The 24,270-nt window shown below is 41.0% G+C and overlaps 1 protein-coding gene across 2 annotated transcripts in view; it reads left to right on the forward strand.

Moving 5' to 3' along the window:
• Positions 1 to 24,270, forward strand: part of TRIM44 (tripartite motif containing 44) — a 232,828-nt gene that overhangs the window by 70,826 nt on the left and 137,732 nt on the right. For both annotated transcript variants that reach the window (XM_069091434.1, XM_069091433.1), the window contains exon 4: positions 10,039 to 10,058. In XM_069091434.1, coding sequence (XP_068947535.1) covers positions 10,039 to 10,058 — 20 coding nt within the window. The remainder of the gene's footprint in view (positions 1 to 10,038; positions 10,059 to 24,270) is intronic.

Below are 24,270 nucleotides of genomic sequence, written 5' to 3' on the forward strand. Positions count from 1 at the left end.
AGATAGATAGATAGATAGATAGATAGATAGATAGATAGATAGATAGACAGAGAAAAGAAAAATTCTTTGTTTTGGCTTTTGCCCCAACTAAGGAGATGAAACTCAGGACAAAGTGAATTAAAAGAGCTTATTAAGAGTATGTCAAGGTAGCAACACATTAATGGTCTGATCAATAGGGATTAGCAATGGCTTCAAGATGGAGCCAGGCTTTATTGATAACTTTCATAATGGGATGAAGACCATTCAGGTAGGTTCATGTCAGCAAAAGGGGAGTGCCACTGTCTCACAGTTCCTCCCCATGGTAGCGAGTATGTGACACTTTCCAGGTATGAAAAAGTACAGGGATGACTTTCTACTTGATGAGTATATCAGATAATACAAAGCTGCAGACTGGGTGACTCCTCCCCCTAGCACTGTTTGACAAGCAGGTCTGAGAATAATGGGTTATTGAGTCAGTCTAACTTTCAATAATAAATAGATATGAATATAGATATAACTATTTTGAAATATACACACAGATATAGATATTTCCCCCTTTGATAAATCTAGGTACTTGTCCCAAGTAGCTGTTGGTTTTTAATCCTAGAAGATTATGCTAAATTCTCCTCTAAAACAGTGCAATGGTTTAAAGAAAGTAGCAAGCTTCAGAGAAAAAGGCTACCTCTCTTCCATTTATTTCTATAAACAAGAGCACTTTAAAAATAGTTATTTTTCCATGGGGCAAGGGAAAATTATGGGAGCTCTGAAATTGGGGGAAGCGTTTATCCCATTCCTGGAGTACTTACTGTGTTCAGTCAGAGATACCACGATTTAGGAAAGACATTGTTAATAATCTGGAGAGTGTCCCAAAACGGTGACCTCTGATAGTGAAGTATTTTTAGTTCATATAAAGTGCTGCTCAACAATTTGGAACGTTTAATCTGAAAGAAAGAAAGAGTGCGTGTACGGTGTGTGTGCATGCGTGTGTGTGTGTGTGATGACTGTCACCAACTCTTTTTCTCCTCATGCTTCTGGAATGATGGAGGACCACAGGGCCTTGCCATCTGCCCAGTTTCTGCCTCCTAAGATCTTCTAAGCTTTACCATCTGTCCTGAATTCTCCTGGTACAGCCATCTGACATATTTAGGAGACCCGAGGGGCCCTGGGTCTTGTCTGCTCCGACATTGTTATATCCTTAGGACAAGTGGGCAATTCTTGAAGCTTGGTTTGTTTTTACTTGTTGTCTCCCATAATTAGAATGTATGCTCCCTGAGAGCAGGGACTATCTAGCATTTTTCTGACATATGGTAAAGACATTTTTCCATTCATTCATTTATTCATTCATTCATGGAAAATCATCATTAATCCCTTTCTCCTGTGGTCTCCTCACCCTCTACCTCTGTGGCCCCCTCTTCGCCTTGGTTATTTCCTCCCAGAACCCCCATTTTGAGGAAGGGACTGGAATCAAGAAGACCATAGTTCAAATCCAGCTTCAGACACTTAGTAGCCATGTGATCCTGTGCAAATCACTTAATTTCTGTCTGCCTTGATTTCCTCAACCGCAAAATGGGGATGAGATCAGGACATACATCTTTCTCTCCTCTCCTTCTGACTCTCTATACTACAGGTACTTTCTCCTCTTCCCACATGGGTTATCTTCCCCAATTAGAATAAAAACCCCTTGATGGCAGGGATTCTCTCTCTCTCTCTCTCTCTCTCTCTCTCTCTCTCTCTCTCTCTCTCTCTCTCTCTCTCTCTCTCTCTTTCTCTCTCTGTCCCTCTCTGTCTCTCGCTTGTATTTGTATCCCCAGGGTTTAGCATGGTGGCTGGGACATAGTAAGCCTTAACAAATGTTTATTGACTGGAGTTGAAGGGGGTTTAGCCTTGATTTGCTTGACCCAATGCAACAAAACTGGGGGCAGTGTGACTTAGACTGGATGGCAAGAATAGCTTCCTAATATGAAGGGCACAATAGTGGGAATGGGCTGCCCCTGGAGGAATGAAGCTAAGGGCTTCAGTCAAACAGTCAGGAGGTAAGCATTTATTAAGCACCTACTATATGCCAAGCATTGTGCTGGAGATACAAATAGAGTCCATCCCCTCAGAAGATTCACAGTCTAATGGGAGACAACATACAAGTAACTATTTGTGTATAGCATATATTTTATTTTACATAAGCACAATATAATATATTTTCTATAATATAATATATTTTTATTACAAAAGTATAATATCCTATTATGTAAGTATAAGATTTTATATTACACAAGTATAATATATTTTATATTGTATAAGTATGATATATTTTAATTACATATGTATAATATATTTGTATTATATAAGCATAATATATTTATATTTTATATCATATAAGTATAATATAATAGATTTTATATTATGTTATATAAGTATAATACTATATTTTATATTACATAAATATATAATATTAAATATATTTTATATGATAAATTCAGTGAAAATGAGATATATACAGGATAAATACGGAATAATCAACAAAGACAAAGTGCTAGAATTAGGAAGTATTGGAAAAGTCTGTGGTGATAGAAGGAATTCTCATTCAAATGCAGGTTGGGCTCAAGGGCGTCTATTGCTTCTTGTCTCCATTGCAATAGGTCCCTAGTCTCTCCTGGGTAGAGAGCCCTTGGATGGGCTCCTCCTGAGGTTTTCAGGACCCTGGGTGTTTTCAAAGGGATGTTTTGTACTTTCTAGTGAAGGTACTCAGGAAGGATTTTAGCCTTCATGCCACAGGGCTGGCAAAGAGAGGGGGCATTTTCATCTTGATTGACTCAGTGAGAAAGCAACACCGATTGGAGGTTAGGCTAAGTAGCAAGCTATTTCTACAAGGCTGTTAATTGGCCTCATCCTTCGTCTACATGACTGGTGTGGGACTTCTCAAAGGAAGCAGTCAAGCTATTTGTAGCTTATTAAGCTGTTCTGGTCACACCTGTCAGATTCCTGTGTCTGACAAAAGCAGGTGTGTGTGTGTGTGTGTGTGTGTGTGTGTGTGTGTGTGTGTGTGTGAGAGAGAGAGAGAGAGAGAGAGAGAGAGAGAGAGAGAGAGAGAGAAAGAGAGAGAGAGGAAAATCATTCAGGAATCAATGACATTCAAGGCTAGGACTGAGGAAATTAAATATGAAGAAAGGAGACAGACTTCACTCAAGGGAGCTTGTTTTGATATATGATGCTGGTAGGGGCCTGCTGGAAAATGTTTAACAACCAACTTTAAAAATAAACAACAAACTTTTAAATTTTACATTTAATTTTTATTTTTTCTCAGTTACATGTAAATAAATGTTTTTAAGACTCATTAAAATTTGTTTTAAGCTCCAAATTCTCTTCCTCTTTTCCCATCCTTTCTCTACCTTGAGAAGGCAGGCAATTTGATATAGATTATACATGTGCAATCATGTAAAACATCCCTGTTTTAACCATCCACAGCATACTTTTAAGTTTAATCTGTATTATTAACATTTTTTTCAATCTAGACAATCAATAAAAATAAATGTATCAAACTCTGATTTGTAGCATTTTGCCAATTTTCAAGGTGAAATTGCTCACACTGAAAATTTAAAAACTGGCTTGAGCAAGACCCAGCACCAGGACACCACTGAATCCTAGAAAACTAAAGGGATTTTGTCTCCCTTGGGTTCCCAGTTCCTAAATAGGATTCTATATGCCCCTTGTAGAAAGAAAAAGCACCATGAGGTCAGATGGCAGTGCTAAGGGTCATCAGGACATATAGGTAGGGCAGAAACCTTTAGTAGCTCACTATTGCCTGCCATATCTCAGGACCTACCTAACTTGACTGTACTGCTGTCTCTAAATAAACAGGTTTCCTGGTGTTGCCCAACCCACACTTTGTGCTGCCAATAGAAGCTTCTCTCAATGTCCAGTACATATGTGATCACCCATAATCATCCCCCATCAGTGATGGTGGTGCTAGAATAGTAGAAAGGACATCAGCCTTGAGTTTTAATCTTGCTTCCAAAAGCTGTGTGTCCATGGGGAAGTTCATTCAAGCAGAGAGATTGGAGCCAGATTATGCAAGTCTGTGACTATCGGGATCAAGTTAGGTTTAAACTTTATTATGGCGGCAAAGAGGAGAGACTGCATGTCGTTCACGAGGGCAGTGGGAATGACTTGATCATAGAAAATTTGAAAGCTTGTCTGGACAGCAGTAGAGAATGCAGACTGGAGGAGATAGACTGAAGGCTATTCTAAGTGTCTAGACAAGATTTTCAAAAGGAAGTAAGAAACAGAACTGGAATTTGGGCCAGAGGTTGGAAATGCAGATATAGATTTGAATGTCATCTACGTAGGAGTGATAATTGAAACCATGGGAGTAGATGAGATCACCAGAGGAGACAGTTGTAAAAAGAGAAAAGAAAAAGGCCTGGGATAGAATATTGGAGGAAACCCACTTTTAAAGAGGCAGGAGGGAGCTATCAAAAGAGACAGAGAAGGAGATAGTAAAGAAATAGTGGGAAAATCATGGGTATCATGGAAACCGAGGTTGAGGGTATGATAGATACTGAATAAATGGTAGTCATCTAATTTAGCAATTGAGTTAATGACTGCTTTTGGTTTTTGGTCGAGACCCCACATTTCATGGGTGTAGGGAACTCTAAGTGTACCATTGAAGATCTGCTTCTTTTCTGCTACTTAGCATCTTAGAGAATTGATACTGAAAATTTAAGTGACTTGACAATGGTCACACAGCCAGGATGTGTCGGAGGCAAGATTTCCAGATTCTGAAACCAACTTTCTATTCATTTTTCCATTCTTCTACATATTCCCCAATGTAGTTCTCCATGCGCAGCCCTCCATGTTTGCCAGGATGGTGGTGGTCCTAGAAAGTGGGGTAGCACTTAGATGTCCATAGGCCCTAGAGCTCTTGGGTTTCTGTCACCTGCCATTTTCCCTCCTATGTCCTGGTAGCTATTCTCTTTCTCTTTTGATGGCTGCTCATTCTCCTTCTGTCCCTTAAATATAAGTTATTGGAATATGGTGGGGGGGTGTTTCTTACCTCCCTTCTTTTTATCTCTTTGTGCTTCCCCCTTTGGTGAAGGAAGGCTTAGAGCTAGAAGAGGCCTTACAGGTGACCTAATTAAACTGTTGAATTTTATAAATGAGGAAACCAAAGCCCAGAGAGGAGCAGTGACTTGCTTTAAAATGACTCCAGAAGGAGTTCTTCTAGCAAACAAGCAACAGAAACACATCAAAGTGAAGTAAACCTTTGTGCCCCCTCCCTGACCCTTTCTGCAGAAGTCATTCTTGATAAATCCTCAAAGAAATGGAAAAGTCTGTCTGTAAACAGGACTTGTTCTGGGCTAGACAAGGAAAATTCTATCAAGTATCAGCTGCTCTACATGGCGACTATAGGTTTAAACAACTCAGATGATTGAAAACTTGTGCTGAGTTTTAATGGCATCATTGATAGTCATGGAGTTTGTAGGTGATGTAATGGCCTCTTGATCAATTAGTTTCCCATGACACATGCCCATTAAAATTCAAAGGAAACTTCTAAGCAATCTCTGAATCAACAGGCAGACACCTACTATATGCTGAAAGGCAATGGGGTGTAGTGGATAGAGTATTGGACTTGGAATCAGGAAGATCAAAGTCTCAAGTCTCGATTCTGATACACCTGACTATTGGACACTGGGCAGATCAATGATCTGGACCAACTGCGTTGAACTCAAATACCAACAGGGGGACCAAGCCATACATAAGGATCCCTTTGGGTCAAATACTGACTTAGAAGCCCACAAATTAACATTTTATATGTTCTTTTGTATTATTTGTTTTGTTTCAAATTACAGTTTAATTTGACTCTGGCTGCACTCAGGACAATTATCACATCGGATTCTCCTGGGGTGATTACACGAGCTTTTCCAGACCAATATTGTAGGCCAATCTGTGGCCCCTGGGCAGTGTTTGGTACCTCTGGAAGACTCTAAGATTCTTAGGCTGTGGAGAAGGTGCCAACCCGTATTAAAAAAAAAAAAAGTGTTTCTGTATCTGAGTTCCCTATATCAGAGAAGTCACAGGTACAGTCCCTACTCCTACTAGGTACCATACTTTGTCTTAGACAAAGTGACACAGACAAAAGTGAAACCCTCCCTGCCCTCAGGAAATTTACATATTCCTGCCTCCGCTCCCTACTTTCTCTCTTGCAAGAGCTTGTTCAAACCCGTCTTTCTCCCCTTTTGGAGATTATTAGTCTGAGGAGATTGTCCCTGGTTAACTACCTTCCTAGTGGCCTCTTTCTACTCCAATTTCCAGCTTGCCAACTATTTATAGTGCTAACCAGAAGAGTTTGGGAGTTGTTTGTTTTTTGAGTGAGCTGTTCTTTTGGTCTTAGACCTGAATGCAGCTAGGAAAAAGCACAGCTTTTGTTTTTTGTCCTTGGTGAACCACCTACATTCGGGGGGAGGGGGGGGAACATGTTGTCTTCAGACCGGCCCATCTTGTGCATCCCAGATGGAGGAAATGAAGGACGCTTTGTCACCCACCCAAGCGGATGGGTGAGTTCCTCCAGGAGAAGACTGGAGAGCCGGATGAAAAATCGCTCTCAGGAAAGGATCCCAAGGGGGAAGCTCATGTAATCACTTTGGAGCCCCAGGAGAATCTAATGTGATAATTGAAAGTACTGAGAGTGGACTGCTGAAAGAAATAATAACCACAGTTTGGGAGGGACTTTTTTTAAGTGATAGAGAAAGAGAAAAGCCAATATTTTACAGAAATGTTACCATCTTCCTTAAAGCACAGTCTTTCAGGGTTGCAAAGGACTAGAGACTATCTAATTCATCTTATCCCTGAAATAGCATTCCTTATTTTTGTTTATTTATTTAAAAATTAATCTTTCCAATTAGCAAAAATCTACATTCTTTCTTTTCCATCTTATTCCCCACTTAGCATTGAAAAAGAAAAAGTAAACCCTTGTAATAAATATTCAGAGTCAAGTAAAACAAGTCCCCCTATGGGCCATGTCCAAAAAACATATCTCCATCACACTCAAGAGGCGGGACCTCCTGGGCAACCAGTTTAAAACAAACCTAACAAGGCAGCCTCAGCCTTAGCTTAAAAACCTTCAGTAGAGAAGACCTATCACTAGTTCACTTTGGGACAGGGGTCTAATGGTTACGAAAGCTGAAGTTAGCCTCTTGGCATCTTGTACTCAGTGCCCCTCATTTCACCCTCTGGGGTCAAGAAGTCTGATCTCCCTTCAGATAATTGAAGACAACTGTCAGTCCCCACCAAGTCTTCCCTCCCCTCCCCTCCCCTTCATTGCCTGATTTACATTTTTCTCGGCATCCTAGTCATCCACCTCTGGACATGTTCCACATTATTAATACCCTTCTTCAAATATAGTACCTGGGGACTGAGCCCAGTGCTCCAGATGTGACATGATCAGTGCAGAGGATTTCACAGAAACAAAGTGTCAGGAGTTGGAAGGGGTCTCCAAAAGCTATCTAGTCTGATTCATGCAACATCTCTAATAATAAGGAGTCCTTAGCCCATAACACGAAAACCTCTTCCAGGAAGATCCTTCCTTATCAGATTATGGTGAACTTATCCCCCCTGCTCCATACTGGATACGATGCCTCTCTTAAAAAAGGGGACATAATATAGTGTATAGAATTCTACAAAATTCTACGGTTAGAGTATCCATGACTCTGGGCAAACCCATACCTTCTCCATCTGTAAAATGGGACTGATATGGGCAGCTGGAGGCTCCTGGGGGTCCAGTGGATAGAGAGTTGGGCCTCAATTCAGGGAGACCTGAGTTCAAATGTAACCTCAGACACTTATTGGCTGTGTGACCCTGGGAAAGTCATTTGAAGTCTGTTTGCCTCCATTTCCTGAACTGTAAAGTGGGGGTAATGGTAACAACTACTTCCTAGGATCCAATGGGATAGTCTTTATAAAGTGCTTAGCAGAATGCCTGGTACATAGAAGGCACTGAATAAATGCTGACCACTATTACAGGGCCTTAGAGACCCTCATACGAGAATGAATGCCAAGTGCCTTGTACACTTTCAAGCACTGTACAATTGCCTGTTATTATTTTAATGAATGCAGGCCAAGACGGTGTTAGCATTTACAGAGAAGCTTCCCCAGCTCTTGCTCAGGCCTCTCCCAAACACGGATTGTATTGTAACTTATAGTTGTTTCTGTGAATGCCTTGTCTCCCAGATCCAAGACAGTGTTTTATTTCATCTTTGTGCCCCCTGTGCCTATCACATTCTTTGTATACAGCAGGCACATAATATTTTTTAACTGAATTGACTTTCAAAAATTGTTTTCTCTTCTTATAGAATAGAAGCTCTTAGATCAATGAGAGCAAGGACAATGTTTGATTTCATCTTTGTATCCCTAATGCATTCTACATTCTTTGTATACAGCAGGTACCTAATCTTTTCTTAACTGAATTGAATTTTTAAAATTGTTTTTCCTCCTGGTAGAGTATTAGTTCTTTGAGGGTGGAGACTACCTCAATTCTAGTTTTTGTTCTCAGTGCCTAACACAGTAGGTGTTTAATAAATGCTTACTTATTGAATTGAATTGTACTGAATTGGTTTGGATTGGGTTGAATTCTGATTTTGAAGTAATGGAATGGTAGGGCTTGAAGGGCCCTTTGCAATCACCTAATCCTGCTACCCATACTCTACAATCAACTTGCAAAGAGGGAGGTGGTACAGTGAATAGAGCCCTGGCTTGAAGTCAATAAGACCCGAGTTCAAGTCTACCCTGAGATGTTTACTAGTGACGACCCTGGGCAAGTCGCTAAAAAGTTTCTCCATCTGCAAAATGGGGGTTATTATAATAGCACCTACCTCGCAGGGTTGTTGTGAGGATGAAATGATGAAACACTTATGAACGCTTGGCAAACCCTGAAGCGCCATAATGCATTTTATCGTTATTACTGTTATTTTTTGCTCGTCCATAAAACAAGGAGACTCTAGGTCTTTTCCAGCTCTAAATGTCTGGTTCTGCCATAGCCCTTGTCACCCCATTGGTCCTCCTGGAGAAGGACAAACAGCAATGGTGTTGGATCCTGGGACTCGTTCCATGTCACCCAATGCTTCACTTGGGTTACAACCCAGGTGGCTTGACTGCCTTTCCAGTGCTTGTATTTATGCTTCAAGACCTGATATGTTGGAGTTTGGGGAGAAAAATGCTAGACAGGGAAGGGGATGAATCCTCAAGGGTTCTCTCAGTCACCTACTAAACTCTACTAGCTGCTGAAATGATAAGGCAAGGACTGGCATTCAGTGCCATCTCCACCCTGTCTCTCTGCTAGGTCTGGCCATTCAGTCAGTCAACAAACATTGCCATGCACTGGTGAAGTGATGGGCCATATGAGGAAAGGTAAAAGAAAGCCCCAAGTCTCAAGGAGCTCCCAGTCTGATGGGGGAGACAACATTCAAACATCTATGAACAAATAAAATCTATCCAGGATTAATGGAAAATAATCAGCAGAGGGAAGGCACCAGCATTAAGGTGGATGAGGAAAGGTTTCCTAAAGAAGGAAGGATTTGAACTGGGACTCGAAGGAAGCCAGGAGCCAGAGATGAGGAGGGGGAGCATTACATGCATGGGGAATGGCCAGGGTAAATGCCTAGAGTCAGGAGATGGAGTTTCTCACTCCAGGAACAGCCAGGAGGCAATGTCACTAGATGAAAGAATAAATTGGGCATGGAGTGACTGTTCAAGGAGGAAGATGACTGGAAAGGTGGGAAGGGGCCAGGCTGTGAAGGGAAAGTTGTCTTCTCAACACTGATGAGCAGCTCAGACATCTTAATTAGCCCCCTGAACACTGCAGTGGATATCTTTGACATATTAAGTGTCCTCTCATTCTCTTATATTAAGGGAAGCCCATAGCACAATGTCTGGAGCATAGTATGTATTTAATGAATCTTGATTGATTGATATTGGGGAGGGGGGATGCTATAGAGGGAGAGAAGTAAAACAGGAATACATCTCTTGCTGCAATCCTGACCCTGGTGGTATTTCTTTCTGTTTCTCTTTCAGATCAGAGATGAAGAATTCAGGTAGGAACATATATATATATATATATTTTTTTTTTTTTTCTTTTTATCATCTCTTCCTTCTGGAGAGCTGAGGTGCAGTGACATCTGAGGCCTCTTAATGCCTCATGAAATGTGGACAACCTAGAAAAGGCACAGAAATGGAATCACCAACCTAAGCCCTAGGCTTTAAAAATCTTATTTCCTAAGAACTCATCTCCCTTCCCACTCAAATCGGTCCACTCCTCATGCCCTTCAAGTAAAGACAGATTTAAAAGCAGGCAGGGAGGGTAACTTGCCTCTATTTTTCTGCACATTGTCTGTGCCTTGTGAAGTATAGCAGACACCAAATTTAAATTATAATTAACTTATCTGATGGCCTGAACGGAATTAATCTCTGCATTGTTATATCGGGTATGGGAGTAGATTGTTTCTCTAATGAGCTGCTGAGCCTATATTCTTTATTTTGGACCCGATACATGTTTGAGTCTGACTCATTACATCTATGGAATAATGTGTTGAGTAAGTATGAAAAAGACCATTTGTTCAGGGAAGAAGATGCTTACCCAAGCCTGGGTCCAGCCTCTGTGGAACTGGATTAAAGAGAAGGCATTTAATTAGTGGGAAGCAATATGTCATAATGGGAAGAATGTTTACCTGCTCCTGTGTCTCAGCATTGTGGGGCTGGGTTAAAAAGGGCACACTTAGTGCTACAGGTGGAGAGTCATGGTGCTGTTCCTATAGCCCTGGGCTTGAAGTGAGAAAACCTGGGTTCGATATACTATGTATGTGACTTTGAACAAATCATTTAATCTCTATTGGTTTTGGCCTCCTCTACCAAATGGGGAATTCAGATAAAATGACTTGTAAAGCCCCGTCTGTAGCTAGATCTTACTGTTTCAGCTTTGCAAGCACCAGCGCCTCTAGTTTCCTTACAACTCATTTGACTTAAGGTCAGGGAGTAAACATAGGACCTGAAACACTACAGCAGTGGTGTTAACAAAACAAAGCTTGTTTGAACCTAATGCAGTGTGCTCTCTGGGTAGCCCCAGCCAATTCCAAGGCTCATAAACTGTTAAAGCTGAAAGTCACCGTCATTTCTTCAAGCATTCATCTATGAGAATAGTCATAGGACTAGAGAAGGGGCTCTTAACTTGAGGTCTGGGATTTTTTAATTTAAAATATTTTCATAACTATTTCAATGTAACTGGTTTCCTTTGTAATCTAAGTATCTGATGTATTTAAAAACATGATTTTAAGAGGGGTCCAAAACTTCATCAGACTGCCAAAGGGGTCCATGATCAAAAAAGGAAAAAAGAGAAAATGATAGCAATAATAAAACCAAACAGATAAAGAACCCTAGGACTAGAGAATCTTTGAGGCCAAGAGAAGGGAAATCATTTGCTTATGGTTAATGACAAAGCCTAAAGCTGAAGGGGAAGATGATGTAAAAATAACATAGTTAAGTATCTTTGAATAGCTTTCAGATCACTTTGAACATTACGTTGGCACCTCGAGAGCCTGTGAGGTGAGCAGAACATCGCATTTCAGGAGGGTTGACATAAACTGGAGAACATCCAGGGGAGGACAAATCAGGATAGTGAAGGGCCTCTCTAGTCCATGTCTTAGGAGGAATGACTGAAAAGCCTAGAAATGTTTAGCCTGAAGAAGGGAAGTCTTAGGTTCAGTTCCTGACTGTGACACTTACTACACATATGACCTTGGATAAGTTATTCCACCACCCTCCTGGGATTTTTCCTTCTGTCCAGCCTCTAGTCTTTGATCTGACCATCTATATGAGAGTCTGTCTTCACAACCTCTCGCCTCTCCTCCGAGAGGAAGGGGGCATGCTTCCTTTTCTCTTCTCTAGGACCTTCATTGGTTTTTCCATTATTAAGAATTTAACTGCCTTTTTATAATCTGTTCTTTTACATTGTTATGGTCATGTGTATGCCGTTCTCTTGGTTCTGCTTTGAGCAGTTTTCATCAGTTTTGCGCAAATCTTCTTCCCCTGGTTATTTCTTATTGCTAGATAATATACCATTTAATTGACATGCCATTTTTTTAAGCAATTGGGGTTAAGTAACTTGCTCAAGATTACACGGCCAGTTATTTCTGGGTGTGGTGCTAAGTATCTGAGCCCGGATTCGATCCCCAGGTCATCCCGACACTGGGGCTGGTGCTCTTACTCGCTGAGCCACCTGGCCACATGCCATATTTTTTTAAACCAATCCCTAATAAGTGGATACCCTCTTTTGGTTCCAGGTTTTTAGCACCACAAAGAATACTGCTTTGATTTTTTTTAGGGGGGGGGTTGAATTATTTTTTCTGCCTTTAAGTTCCGTGGGAATATATATTTCAGCAAAAGAGGTCATAGGGTCAAAGGGTATGAAGGATTTATTCCCTGGTCTTTCATTATTCCAAAATTAACATTCAGAATGGTTGGACTAACTCACCAGAAACATCACACATGGGAGTGCCCGTATTCCTCAGCCCCTCTGACATGGCCTCCTCTTATCTTCTTCAACCTTTGCCTGTTTGCAGGGTATGAGATCAAACTTTAGAGTTAAGTTTTACTTTTCATGTTATTAGTGATTTGGAGCATGTTTTCAAGAGGTTTTGTTTTTTAGTTTGAAATTATTTTATTCATATTCTTTGACCATTTATCATCTCTTGGGAAAATGGCTCTTGGGGTTGTACTTTTGTGTCCATTCCCTAAATATTTTGATCTTAGATGGTGATGTTTGGTGATATTTGATGTAAATATTTTTTTCCACTTTACTGATTTCTTATGACTTTTGTCTTTATTTTATTTAAGGCAAAACCATCTATCTATCTATCTACATATACATGTATACATATATATGCATGCATATATATGTATATGTGTGTAGATAGATAGATAAATAGATAGACATTCCTCCATCCTTTCCTTGGTTAAGAATTTTCTCTCTAGTTATAGTTGTCAAAGAAAACTGGTCATTTTCTCCTCTATTTTTTTCCCAGTGGTGTGGACTTTTGAATTCAGTCACATATCCATTTTGAGTTCATTGTTGTATTGGGGTAAGATGGCTGTCTTTTCAGTTTTCCCAGATGTTCTCATTAGAAAAGGAGTTCCTTTCCTTTTATTCTCTGGTTTATCAAACACAAGACCACTGTTTTTGGTTGCTTATGCTTTTTGCCTTCCAGCACAGGCACATAGTAGGCACTGATAATTTTTTATTGATTGACTGATTGATTGATTTCCTATCTACTGGTAGAGATATCTATTGATATCCACTGATCTACTTTTTTTTTCTTTAGCTAGTATCAAATGGGCTTGATAACTGCTACTGTATAATATAGTCTGGGCCAGCCTCAGAATGCTATCCTTCTCCTAACCTCTTTATTTTTCAGATGAGGAAACTAAAAGATCCAGAGAATTTAAGAGAATGTATCTTTAATTGAGATTCAAAAACCAATTACATGCATATAAATTGACAGAGAAGGTAAAAACAAAGTCTGAGACTAGGGAGCTGATTGTCGTTCAGTCATTTTACAGTCATGTCTGATTCTTTGTGACCCCATTTGAGGTTTTCTTGACAAAGATGCTGGAGTGGTTTGCCATTTCTTTATTGGCTCATTTTATAGTTGAGGAAACTGAGGCCAACAAGGTTGTGACTTGCCCAGGGTCACACAGCTATTCAACGTCTGAGACCAGATTTGAACTTTGGTCTTCCTGACTCCAGATCCAGAACTCTATGCACTATGGCAACATGTAGCTATGAGGGAGGTGATGGTCCCGCTTTGTTCTGCCCTGGAGCATTCACTCAGTTCTGTATAGCAATTTTAGAAAAGACATTGATAAGGTGGAGGTTGTCCAAGATTGTAGAAGATCTTGAGTTCTTACCACAGGAGGATCAGTGGATATGTAGTTTGGGGAGGAGAGTTAGGAGGGATTAGATAACTCTCATCTTGTGGTCCTGTGGTTTTCCTGTGGATGAACAATTAGGGCCATTCTATTTGTCCACATGGTTAAAAAATGAAAAACTAAAGCAATGAGTAGAAATTACATTTGAGTAATTTTGGCATGATGTTAGGAAAAACTCCCTAGCAATCAAAAAAGGGTAGGGACAAGACCTTTGATTTAATTGGTGAGGGGACCTCCCAGGAAGGACTCTCCCTCTACCAACACAGGCCATTGGTAATTCCTCTGCATCTTATAGCCTCAGGGCTCTGATGGGATAAATAATTTGCCCAGGGTCACATAGCTAGTATATGTCAAGGACAGGGCTTGAACCCAGGTCATTCTGGCTCCAGAACCATATCTCTACCCTCAACAATTAAAGCTGCCCAAAACTAGGGTGTGTTGGCTTGGAAGTGTTGGAATCATAGACATAGAACTGAAAGGGCCCTTAGAGATCATCTAGTCTACTCCCCTACACAACCCTCTTATTTTATAGAATAAGTAAACTAAGGCCACAAAGGAGAAGTGACTTGCCCAAGGTTGTACGAGGTACCAAATGAAAGGGCCTAAGTGTTTATATGACCAGTATGGAGATTTGATATATATGATATCATATGTAGGGATTTTATATATATGATAAGGTAATTTGAGATATATCATATGATTATCCGATATATATATATATAGTCATATATGGTGATTTGATAAGTATGATATCATATCTGGATGGATTTTGGTTGACGGTATTGTGGAGGGTATCCTTTTTTTCAGGTGTGCGTTGAACTGGCTATCCACTGAGGTACCTTCTGGGGTTCTCTGATTCTGTGCTTCCAGCTAGTCTACTGGAAAATGACTTCATGTTATCTGGACACACACACATTTGACAGGTGACCAAGATTCCAAGCTGTCACCTCAGAACAAACCATCCATGAGGGTTGGCAGGGCTTGTGTTGGGTCAGAGTGGAGGTTGTAGTGTAAGCGCCTGAGGAGGATGAGGATATAGGAAAAGTCATTAGGTTTTCCTCTCAACCTCTAAATTTCTATGTGTTGAATTGAATGTGCTAGTGTTGAACCATCGTTTGGCTCAGTCTCTCCTAATGAATGCTTTGGGCAGACTGTCATCATTCCCTCATTGTTCCCCATCCCAACAAGCCAACAGGAGTCTCATTCCAAAGTCTTTTGTATGGCTGGCAATCCTGGATTGGAGTTCGTGGTGGGAAGGAGCCAGAGAGGATGAATAGGTCTCTCTTCATGAGGGAGAGGTTGGAAATGGAATTGTTCTCCCTTTCTAATTCTGCTTGGGTAATTAATACCAGCCCAACTCATATCCATTCTGTTCTGGCCAGGCAGTGTGGAAGCAACCCCATGAACAGAAAAAGCAAAGGCTGAGAGTTAGACAGCCCTGAAAATAGCAGAGACACAGGAAAATTCCTCTTGAGTCTCAGCCATCTGGCCAATAATCCACCATTTTTCCTCCCCCCATCCTGCTTCATAGATAACACTGCCTAACAGCTGCAGTCTTCTTGCTGAACCCCAGGCTATATGAGCCTTTTGAACCAAGGTACCCAGACATTGTCCCTTTTATTCTAGGATCTTACGATCATAGCTTTAGAGATGGAAGGGACCTCCAAGGTCATCGAGGCCAACCCCTTCATTTTACAGATGAGACACTGGAGCCCAGGGCTGGTAAATGATTTGGCCAAGGTTACACAGATAGGATTGGGGACCATGGATCTCTCTGTATGAGAGCGATAACTAGCTCAGGACAATTAGGGAGTACTGGTGGGGCTTGCAGTCCTTGAGCAGTCTAGAAACAACAGAATTTAGAACTGGTTAGCCAGAATAATTAGTTAAATGCAAGAAGCTGCCTACTATTAGGCTGAAGTAGACTTTCTTCCTGACCTGTTTCCCCCTTCCTCCCTGTGACAGCCTCACACCCCTGTCTCAGGCTTTGTGTTTCCTTACCATGGGACAAGGTTGTACATTCCCCAGCTGAGAACTTACTTTTCACCCCTCATCAGGAGTGAAATCTCTAGCATTAGCCTAGGATGCAAAAATTCTTCGCTATGACTGTTACATTATAAGATATTTTAAGCAAGGTCATCTGCAGTTCTTGAATGGAAACTCCAGCCTCATTCCTCTGCCCTCAAGTCAGGAGAATTGGATTTTCTTCCCGGCATGACCAAATTCCCTTAGGCAAGTCACTCCTTCCCCTCTTGTCTGTCATCAGAACAGGGATATTTGTCCCATCTGCTCGCCTCACTGGGGTGCCCCAGAGGATAAGCCCCAGTGATACATGTAAAGTCCCAGTTGTGCCAAGGCATCACAGTGAGACTCCCAGGCAATCATCAAGACTAACTCTGCCCCCGGAAAAGAGCTGTTTATTGTCTCCCCATGTCCCTGCCTCCTCTCCCCCACCCACTTGCCACACATACAATATCTCCTACACTGAAAGGACTCTCAGAGGGAAAGCATGGCAGCCCAAATGGCCAGAGGATGGCTATCACCCAGTGCTTAGTCATCTTTTACAGGAGGTGGGGGATGGGTATTTTAAAAGCACAGGATGTTTTTTTTCCTCTCTCTCTTAAGAACATTAAAAGAGGGGAGAAAAGCAATTTGCACTTTGGGGAACAATTTTCTGTCTTCGTTCTTCTATTACGGGAGATCCTGTGTTCACTCTGGGAAATCTGTGTCCTCCTTCTTCCTGCTAAAGCCTGCTGAGAAGTAATATAAATTGGAGGGGAGGGGATGGCAGTTCTGATGTACATCAGCAGCTTCAAAAAGTTGTGTGAAGTGGGAGGGGGCACCATGGAAGGGACAGACCCTCCTAAAAACCCCTTTGCTTCAAGGGGCCAGAGCAGTTTTAGTCAGGTTTAGAGGGGTAAGCTTATTCCTGTGTGTTGCGTGGGGGTTTTCTCCCACTTTTTTGTAAGGTAAAATGTACAGGGTGGTTTTTTAAATCACCCTGTGCATTTTAAAAATAGTAACAGTCATACATTGGTCTTCTGTAGCATTTTTGTCTTCTTCAAAGCTCTCTCTTATTCAGAAAAAAGAAAGCACCACTGCCATCAGTGTGAATCTGACCCATGCTGATTCTGTGATCAAAAAGGAAGCTTGTTCTAAAGGTGGAAAAGCTTCAGGGGAGGCAGGAAACTTCAATTCTGTTATGGATGGTCATTGACCTATTCTGTGACCTTGAGCAAATCACTTGACCTTTTCAACTTCTATAACAAAATGTGCCATTTACCTCTCTGATAGGAATACAGTTATCAAACGGTGAATCAACAGGCACTTATTAAAATTCTGTGCCAGGGAGGGAGAAAAAATGAAAGAAAGAGAAAGGGGGAGGGGGGAAGGAAGGAAGAGGGGAGAGGAAGATAAGAGAAGAAAAGAAAGAAGAAGAAAGGAATGAAGGAAAGGAGAAAGAAGAGAGGGAAGAGAAAGAAAGAAAGAAAGAAAGAAAGAAAGAAAGAAAGAAAGAAAGAAAGAAAGAAAGAAAGAAAGAAAGAAAGAAAGAAAGAAAGAAAGAAAGAAAGAAAAAGAAAGAAAGGAAGAAAGAAAGAAAGAGAAAGAAAGAAAGAAAAAGAAAGAAAGGAAGAAAGAAAGAAAGAGAAAGAAAAAGAAAGAGGGAGAGGGAGAAGGGAGGAAAGCTCCTTCTTTTGTAACCTTGGGAAAGCCACTATACTTCTCTTCACCTCAGTTTCCTTATCTGTAAAATGGGAGATGGAGTAGATCAGAGATATCAAGTATGCTTGCCCCAACACTTCCCAGTGTGACCAGAACCATATTAAAATGTAATTGGGAAATATTTAACAAAATAAATAAAAACATAATAAAACATAGAAAATATTTTCAACCCAAGTCCCTACATGGCCCTCAGACATCCTTCTGTACAGTTTTGCAGTGTGCATTTCTAGTTGGGTTTCACTCCACTGATCTAGATTATCTAAAAACCTAGAGCAAGTCACTTAATTTCTCCAGGCCACCATTTTCTCCTCTATAAAATCAGGGGTTTAGACTCAGCAAGCCTCTGAGATCCCTCCCAGATGGAAACCCCATAATCTTATGATCCCTCATTGGACAAATGGGGAAATTCTTTAAATGTTTTAAACAAAACAGCAAGCAGAGATGGGGAGCGGCTTCAGTGAGATGGGGCTGCCCATGAGTATAATTTCTGCAAAACTTCATTTGTTTGGTTTTTGTTTAACCTTATAGCTTATAATTCATTTAAAAACAATTTGGGACCGTATGCCATGACCTGTTTATTTCCTCTCGAACCATAAAACATGTATGCTTAGTTTTGAATTTATCTTCTCTTTGTGTCAGTGCCTTAGATTACAGGCACTGGGGACGACTGAGTCAGCAGGATGGCTGGGCTTCCTTTGTCTTTCAGTGATTGCAGATTCATTGTTCAGTTGTTGGATTATCCCCGTTTCACTGGGCTTAGCTGGAAGCCATGCCCAAGTGGCTCCATGGGATGCTGAGAAACAGGCAGGATGAGATCAGGGCTGTTTGTCATTCTCTCTCCAACATCCGTGTTGGCCTCTTGCATAAAGAGGCCCTCAAGTGCCCCACCTTCCAAGTACTGAACATGGGCTATATTTGGTTCTTACTGGCTGTTGGGTTTTTTTCCCCATCCTCCCCTGGGCTAAATGAAAAGTAAAGGCAGACGGTGCTTCCTCCTCGATGCCTGTCTGCGACAAAATCTAGCTGCCTTCCTGATGTAATTGATTTTCAGTTATTTGCCTTGCATCAGTCACAACTTAATTGTGTTCCATGAGCTTGTTTGTGCATCCCAAAGAACCCGTTCAAAGCTGGAGAATTCAGGCATGCTCTCTCTAGCTTCCTGCATCTTCCTACTGTAAACATAGGTTAGGTATACTTTGTATTCAAACACATCTGCCTGCATGGTCTTGGTTGTTAATCTCAGGTGAGAGCCCCCATGGTGTCCACTGTGGGACATCATGTATGATTGGTTTGGTTTTTTTTAATATTGATATATTTTGTTTTTATGCAGCAAATAACCCCCCTACAAAGTACAACCCCCATCATCTCCAACAGTTTATCCACAGTGAATGAGAGGAGACCTTTGGAAGCCATTCTGGATTGAGATAGGGGTTTCAGATCTCAGCTCTGATGCCCACTTGTGTGACTCTGGGCAATTTGCCCCCCTCTCTGACTCACCAGTAAGGGGGAATGAGATAAAAGTGAGTTATCACATTACTTAATTTCTCTAGGTCTCAGTTTCCTTATCTGTAAAAATGATCATGTTGGACTTGATGACCTGTGAGACCCCTTTCATCTCTGAATTTATGATCTTATGATTCTGTGAATAGAAAGGAGGGTTGTGTCCATCTGTGTAAGATCTTGTGAGTCATGGGTCCTCTCTAGGGCCTCGGTTTCCTCATCTGTGAAAATCATATCTGTATAAATTGGACTCAATAATCTCTTCAGTGCCTTCTAACTAGATCTATGGTCCCATGATCTTTAGTATGGTTCTGATATCGGTCATTATATTGGATAGTTTTGTTACCTCTCCCTGTTGACTTAACTTACATCATAATCATTGTGTCGATTGTTCTCTTGGTTCTGCTCTCCAGCTCTGAATCACTTAATAGAAGCCCTCACCATGTTTCTCTGAATTCTTCACGCTCATCACTCCTTGAGGCACAACAACATGAGATCCCACTGCATGCATCCTCCATTGGGAAGGCAAATAGTTTGTCTTCCAGTCTTTCTATTCCAACCTCTAGTCTAATTGAGATATAGCCCCCAGAGCAAAATCTCTGAGTCAAAGGATGTAAGCATTTCAGTAACTTTTCTTGAATGATTCCAAATTGTTTTCCTGAATGGACAAACCAATTCATAGAACCACCAGTGGTGAATCTGGGTGCTTCCAATGTAAGTGGCTTCAACAAGTCAGCTGCAGCATTGAGTATTTCTTGTCTGGAAGGTCAAAGAGGCTTATCTATCTCACAGCCAGGCCAGCCCTCTGGGGCTATCCATCCTGGCTAATGGACAGATGGTGCCAATGGTCTGGTTGCTAAAGGTCAGCTAAAAACAGAAAGATTAAAAATTATTTCCTCAACACCCTCCCAACCTTCTCCAAAGCCATAAGGTTTCTAGGAAAGAGAAGCCCTCAAGTTGTTTCTCATTTAGGATCCGAACAAGTATTTATTATGAGAGGCAGGGTGTCTTCGTGGAAAGAGTGCTGAACTTGGAGTAAAGATCTAAGTTCAAATCTTCCCTCAGACATTTTGCTAGCTTTGTAACCTAGGGCAAATCTTTGAAACTCTCTGAGCCTGTTTACTCATCTGTAAAGTAAAGTTGACTGAATGACTGAAAAACCTCGAAAGTTTTTTCTAGCTTCAAACTTGGAATTTTACAACCCTGTAGAACCTAGAAAACACATTTATCAAGTCCTTGCTATTTGCCAGGCATTGTGCTAAGCACTGGGCATATAAATTCTAGTAAAAGACCATTCCTTCCTGCCCTCAGGGAGCCTACATTCTCACAGGTGATGATAATACATAAAAGAAAGCTGAAAAGCATAGGGTGGGAGACAGGCACCAAAACCTGCTTTAAGTCCAGAGAGTCATGAGTTGAGCTCCATGGCACCCTTAACCCTTAATAACCTTACAGGGTTATTGTAAGACTCAAATGAGATATCTGCAGTGTGGACCCTCCCAAATTCTCAATCCATAATTAAACACCTACTATGTGCTAGAAGCTAGGGAAACAAAATCAAAGCTCTGTTCTTGAGGACCTTTTATTGAGGGATGAGGTCATAGGACTGAAAGGGACCTCAGGGTGGTTTGGGGATCCCTAAGACCCTTTCAGGAGATTCACAGTCAAGACAATTTTTGTAACAATTGAGATGCTTTAATCTCACATACGGTCAATATTATCAGTTTGTAGCTCACATAAACAAAAGCTCTCAGAGAAGGGGAATGTCCTCAACAGTTATCAAGAATGTAAGGGGATCCTGAGACCAAAACCTTTGGTCCATTTTTTATCAAATCCCTTCATTTTAACAGATAAGGAAACAGAGATTAAAAGGGTTAAATTCAAGGTCCCCCAAGTAGCATACAGAAAGACTAGGGCTCAACAGAAGCCATGACACAAAGAAGCTAACGTCCTGCTGAGGACAGCCCAGCAGGCTGGCAGGAATCGGCCAGCAAAGTGCTCTGGGAGCTGAGCCCAGCCCCACGCAGATATTGTAGCTCCAGGATGGGCCTGACCAACCACTGGCTGGAAGGACTCCAGATCACCATCAGCTGTGGCCATTTCCAGAATTATCAACACATAAACGTGAAGGACAAAGTGAGAAGTCAGTGCAGTGTGGACTTTGGAATCCAGTAGTTGGGAGTGCAGTCCAGCCTCTTTCCCCCAGGACAAGAAGCCGCTGAGGGCTGCAGCACAGCTGCCCCCACATGGCAGCTTCAGCTCCTGGCCTGCAGAGTGTAGGGGGACCAAGCGAGGGGCAATAACCCTTGCTTTAACCTGCTTAGATGTGGATTGCAGTCTAGGGTGGAGGTCCTGGGGTGTGCGACTAGCTTGCCAGAGCATGTGAAGGCTTCAAAGAGGGAACCTAACTAATACCTACTGTGGCAAAAAGCCCAAAATTCAAGTAATGGAGTGGCAACATGACCAGGCAAAGGAAGCAAACCAAGCAAAGCAATCCAACATTAGACTCCTATTTTGGGGACAAAAAGGATCAAAGCATGGAACAGGAGGAAGACAGTGAAGTCAGAACTCCTGCACCAAAGCTTCCAAGAAAAATACAAGCTGGTTACAGGCCATAGAGGACCTTAAGAAGCAAATAAGAGAAGTGGAGGAAAAATTGGGAAAAGAAATGAGAACGATGCAAGAAAATTATGAAATGAGAGTCAACAGCCTGACAGGAAAATAACACCTTAAAAAAATAGACTAACTCAAATGACAAAAGAGGCTCAAAAAGGCAATGAGGAGAATGCCTTAAAAAGCCAAATTTGCCAGATGGAAAAAGAATCCCAAAAGCTAACTGAAGAGAATAATTCTTTTAGAATTAGATTGGAGCAAATGGAAGCTAGTGACTTTATGAGAAATCAAGATGCTGTTAAACAGATCCAAACAAATGAAAGAATAGAAGGCAATGTGAAATATCTCATGGGAAAAACCACTGACATGGAAAATAGATCCAGGAGAGATAATTTAAAAATTATTAGACTATCTGAAAGCCATGATCAAAGAAAAAACCTAGAAATCATCCTCCAAGAAATTCTCAAGGAAAACTGCCCTGATGTTTTAGAACCAGTGGGCAAAATAGAGGTTGAAAGAATCCACTGATCACCTACTGAAAAAAGATCCCAAAAAGAAAACTTCTAGGAATATTATAGCCAGGTTCTGGAATTTACAGATTAAGGAGAGAATATTACAAGCAGCCAGGAAGGAACAATTTGAATATTGTGAAAACACAATCAGAATAACTCAGGATCTAGCAGCTTCTACATTGGGGGATCAAAGGGCTTGGAATATAATATTCTGGAGGGCAAAGGAGCTGGGATTAAAACCAAGAATCACCTACCCAGCAAAACTGAGTATCATTCTTCAGGGGAAAAATATGGTCATTCAGTGGAATAGAGGACTTTCAAGCATTCTTGATGAAAAAAACAGAGTTGAATAGAAAATTTGACATTCAGATACAAGAAGCAAGAGAAGCATAAGAAGGTGAACAGGGAAAAGAAATCATAAGGAACTTATCAAAGTTGAACTATTTACATTCCTACATGGTAAAAAGATAATTGTAACTGATAAAACTTTTCTCAGTATGAAAATAGTTGAAGGGAATATATATATATATATGTCTATATATATATATATGTCTATATAGAAGGGTATATGGGCATATGAATACATATGTGACTGGGTGTATATATGTTTACATGTATACATAGATAGAGGGCACAGGAACAGTTTAATAGGAAGGGATGATACTTAAAAAGTGAAATTAAGAGGTGAGAGAGGAATATAACAAGAGGAGATGGGGAGAGACAGAATGGGGTAAACTATCTCATACAGAAGAGGCAAGGGAAAATGGTTACAATGGAGGGGAAGAACAGGAAGGCAAAAAGGCAAAACTTTATTCTCATTGAATTTGGCTCAGGGAGGGAATGACGTACACACTAAATAGGGTATCTCACCCTACAAGAAAGTAGGGGGGAAGGGGATGAGAGATGGATGATGGAAGGAAGGGCAGGCTTGGGGGAGGGAAATTGGAAGCACCCACTTTTGAAAAGAGACAGGATCAAAGTAGAGAATAGAACAAGAAGGAGGTGGGATAGTAGGGAGGGAAATATAGTCAGTCTTTTACAATATATCTACTATGGTAATGTTTTGCATAGCTACACATGTACAACCTATACTGAATTGCTTATCTTACCAGTAAGGGTGGGTGACAAGGGAGTAAGTGAATGAATCTGGAATTCAAAGCTTTAAAATCAAATGTTTAAAAATATATAAATACAATTATTAGTGCTATTTTACATGTAATTGGGAAATAATATATACAGGCATTGGGGCATAGAGATCCACCATGCCCTACTGGAAAAATCAAAGGGGGTATGGAAGAAGATATGGGAGAGAGCAGATTGGAGGAGAGGATATCCTGTGGGACTGCTATTTTGGGGTGGTGGGTAGGGGAAAAACAGGGAAAAAATTTGTAACTCAAAATCTGGCAGAAATGAATGATGTAAACCAGAAGTTAATAAAGTATTTGAAAAAAAGAAAAACTAGGGCTCAAACCAAGGTCTTCTGATTCTAAGGAGGAAGAGGAGGAATAATGATGGTGGTAGTAGTAGTAGCAGCAGCTGCAGCAGCAACTCTCATTTTTATAGCATTCTAAGATTTACAACCCCATTAGGGGTTTTCTTGACAAAGGTTCTGGAGTAGTTTGCCATTTCCTTCTCTAGTTCATTTTACAGGGGAGGAAATTAAGGCAAATAGGATTAGGTGACTTTCCCAGGATCACACAGCTAGGAAGTGTCTGAGATCAGATTTGAACTCAGGGAGATAAGTCTTTCTGATTCCATACCTGGCATTCTATCCACTGCATCATTATAATGTCCCTCCTATCTCACTCCAAAAGAAACTCTAGGAGGAAGGTGCTATTATTATCCCCATTTTATAGATGAGGAAACTGAGGCAAATGGTGGTTAAGAGTTACACAGCTAGTGTATCCTGAGATAGGATTTGAATTCAGCTCATCTTGACTCTAGGTACAGAGTCATGACACTACCTAGCTTCCCCTGC

This window comes from Petaurus breviceps, unplaced genomic scaffold (assembly GCF_028583685.1).
Source record: "Petaurus breviceps papuanus isolate PSGF00001 unplaced genomic scaffold, PetGlider_PUasm1.0 188, whole genome shotgun sequence".
NCBI lineage: Eukaryota > Metazoa > Chordata > Mammalia > Diprotodontia > Petauridae > Petaurus > Petaurus breviceps.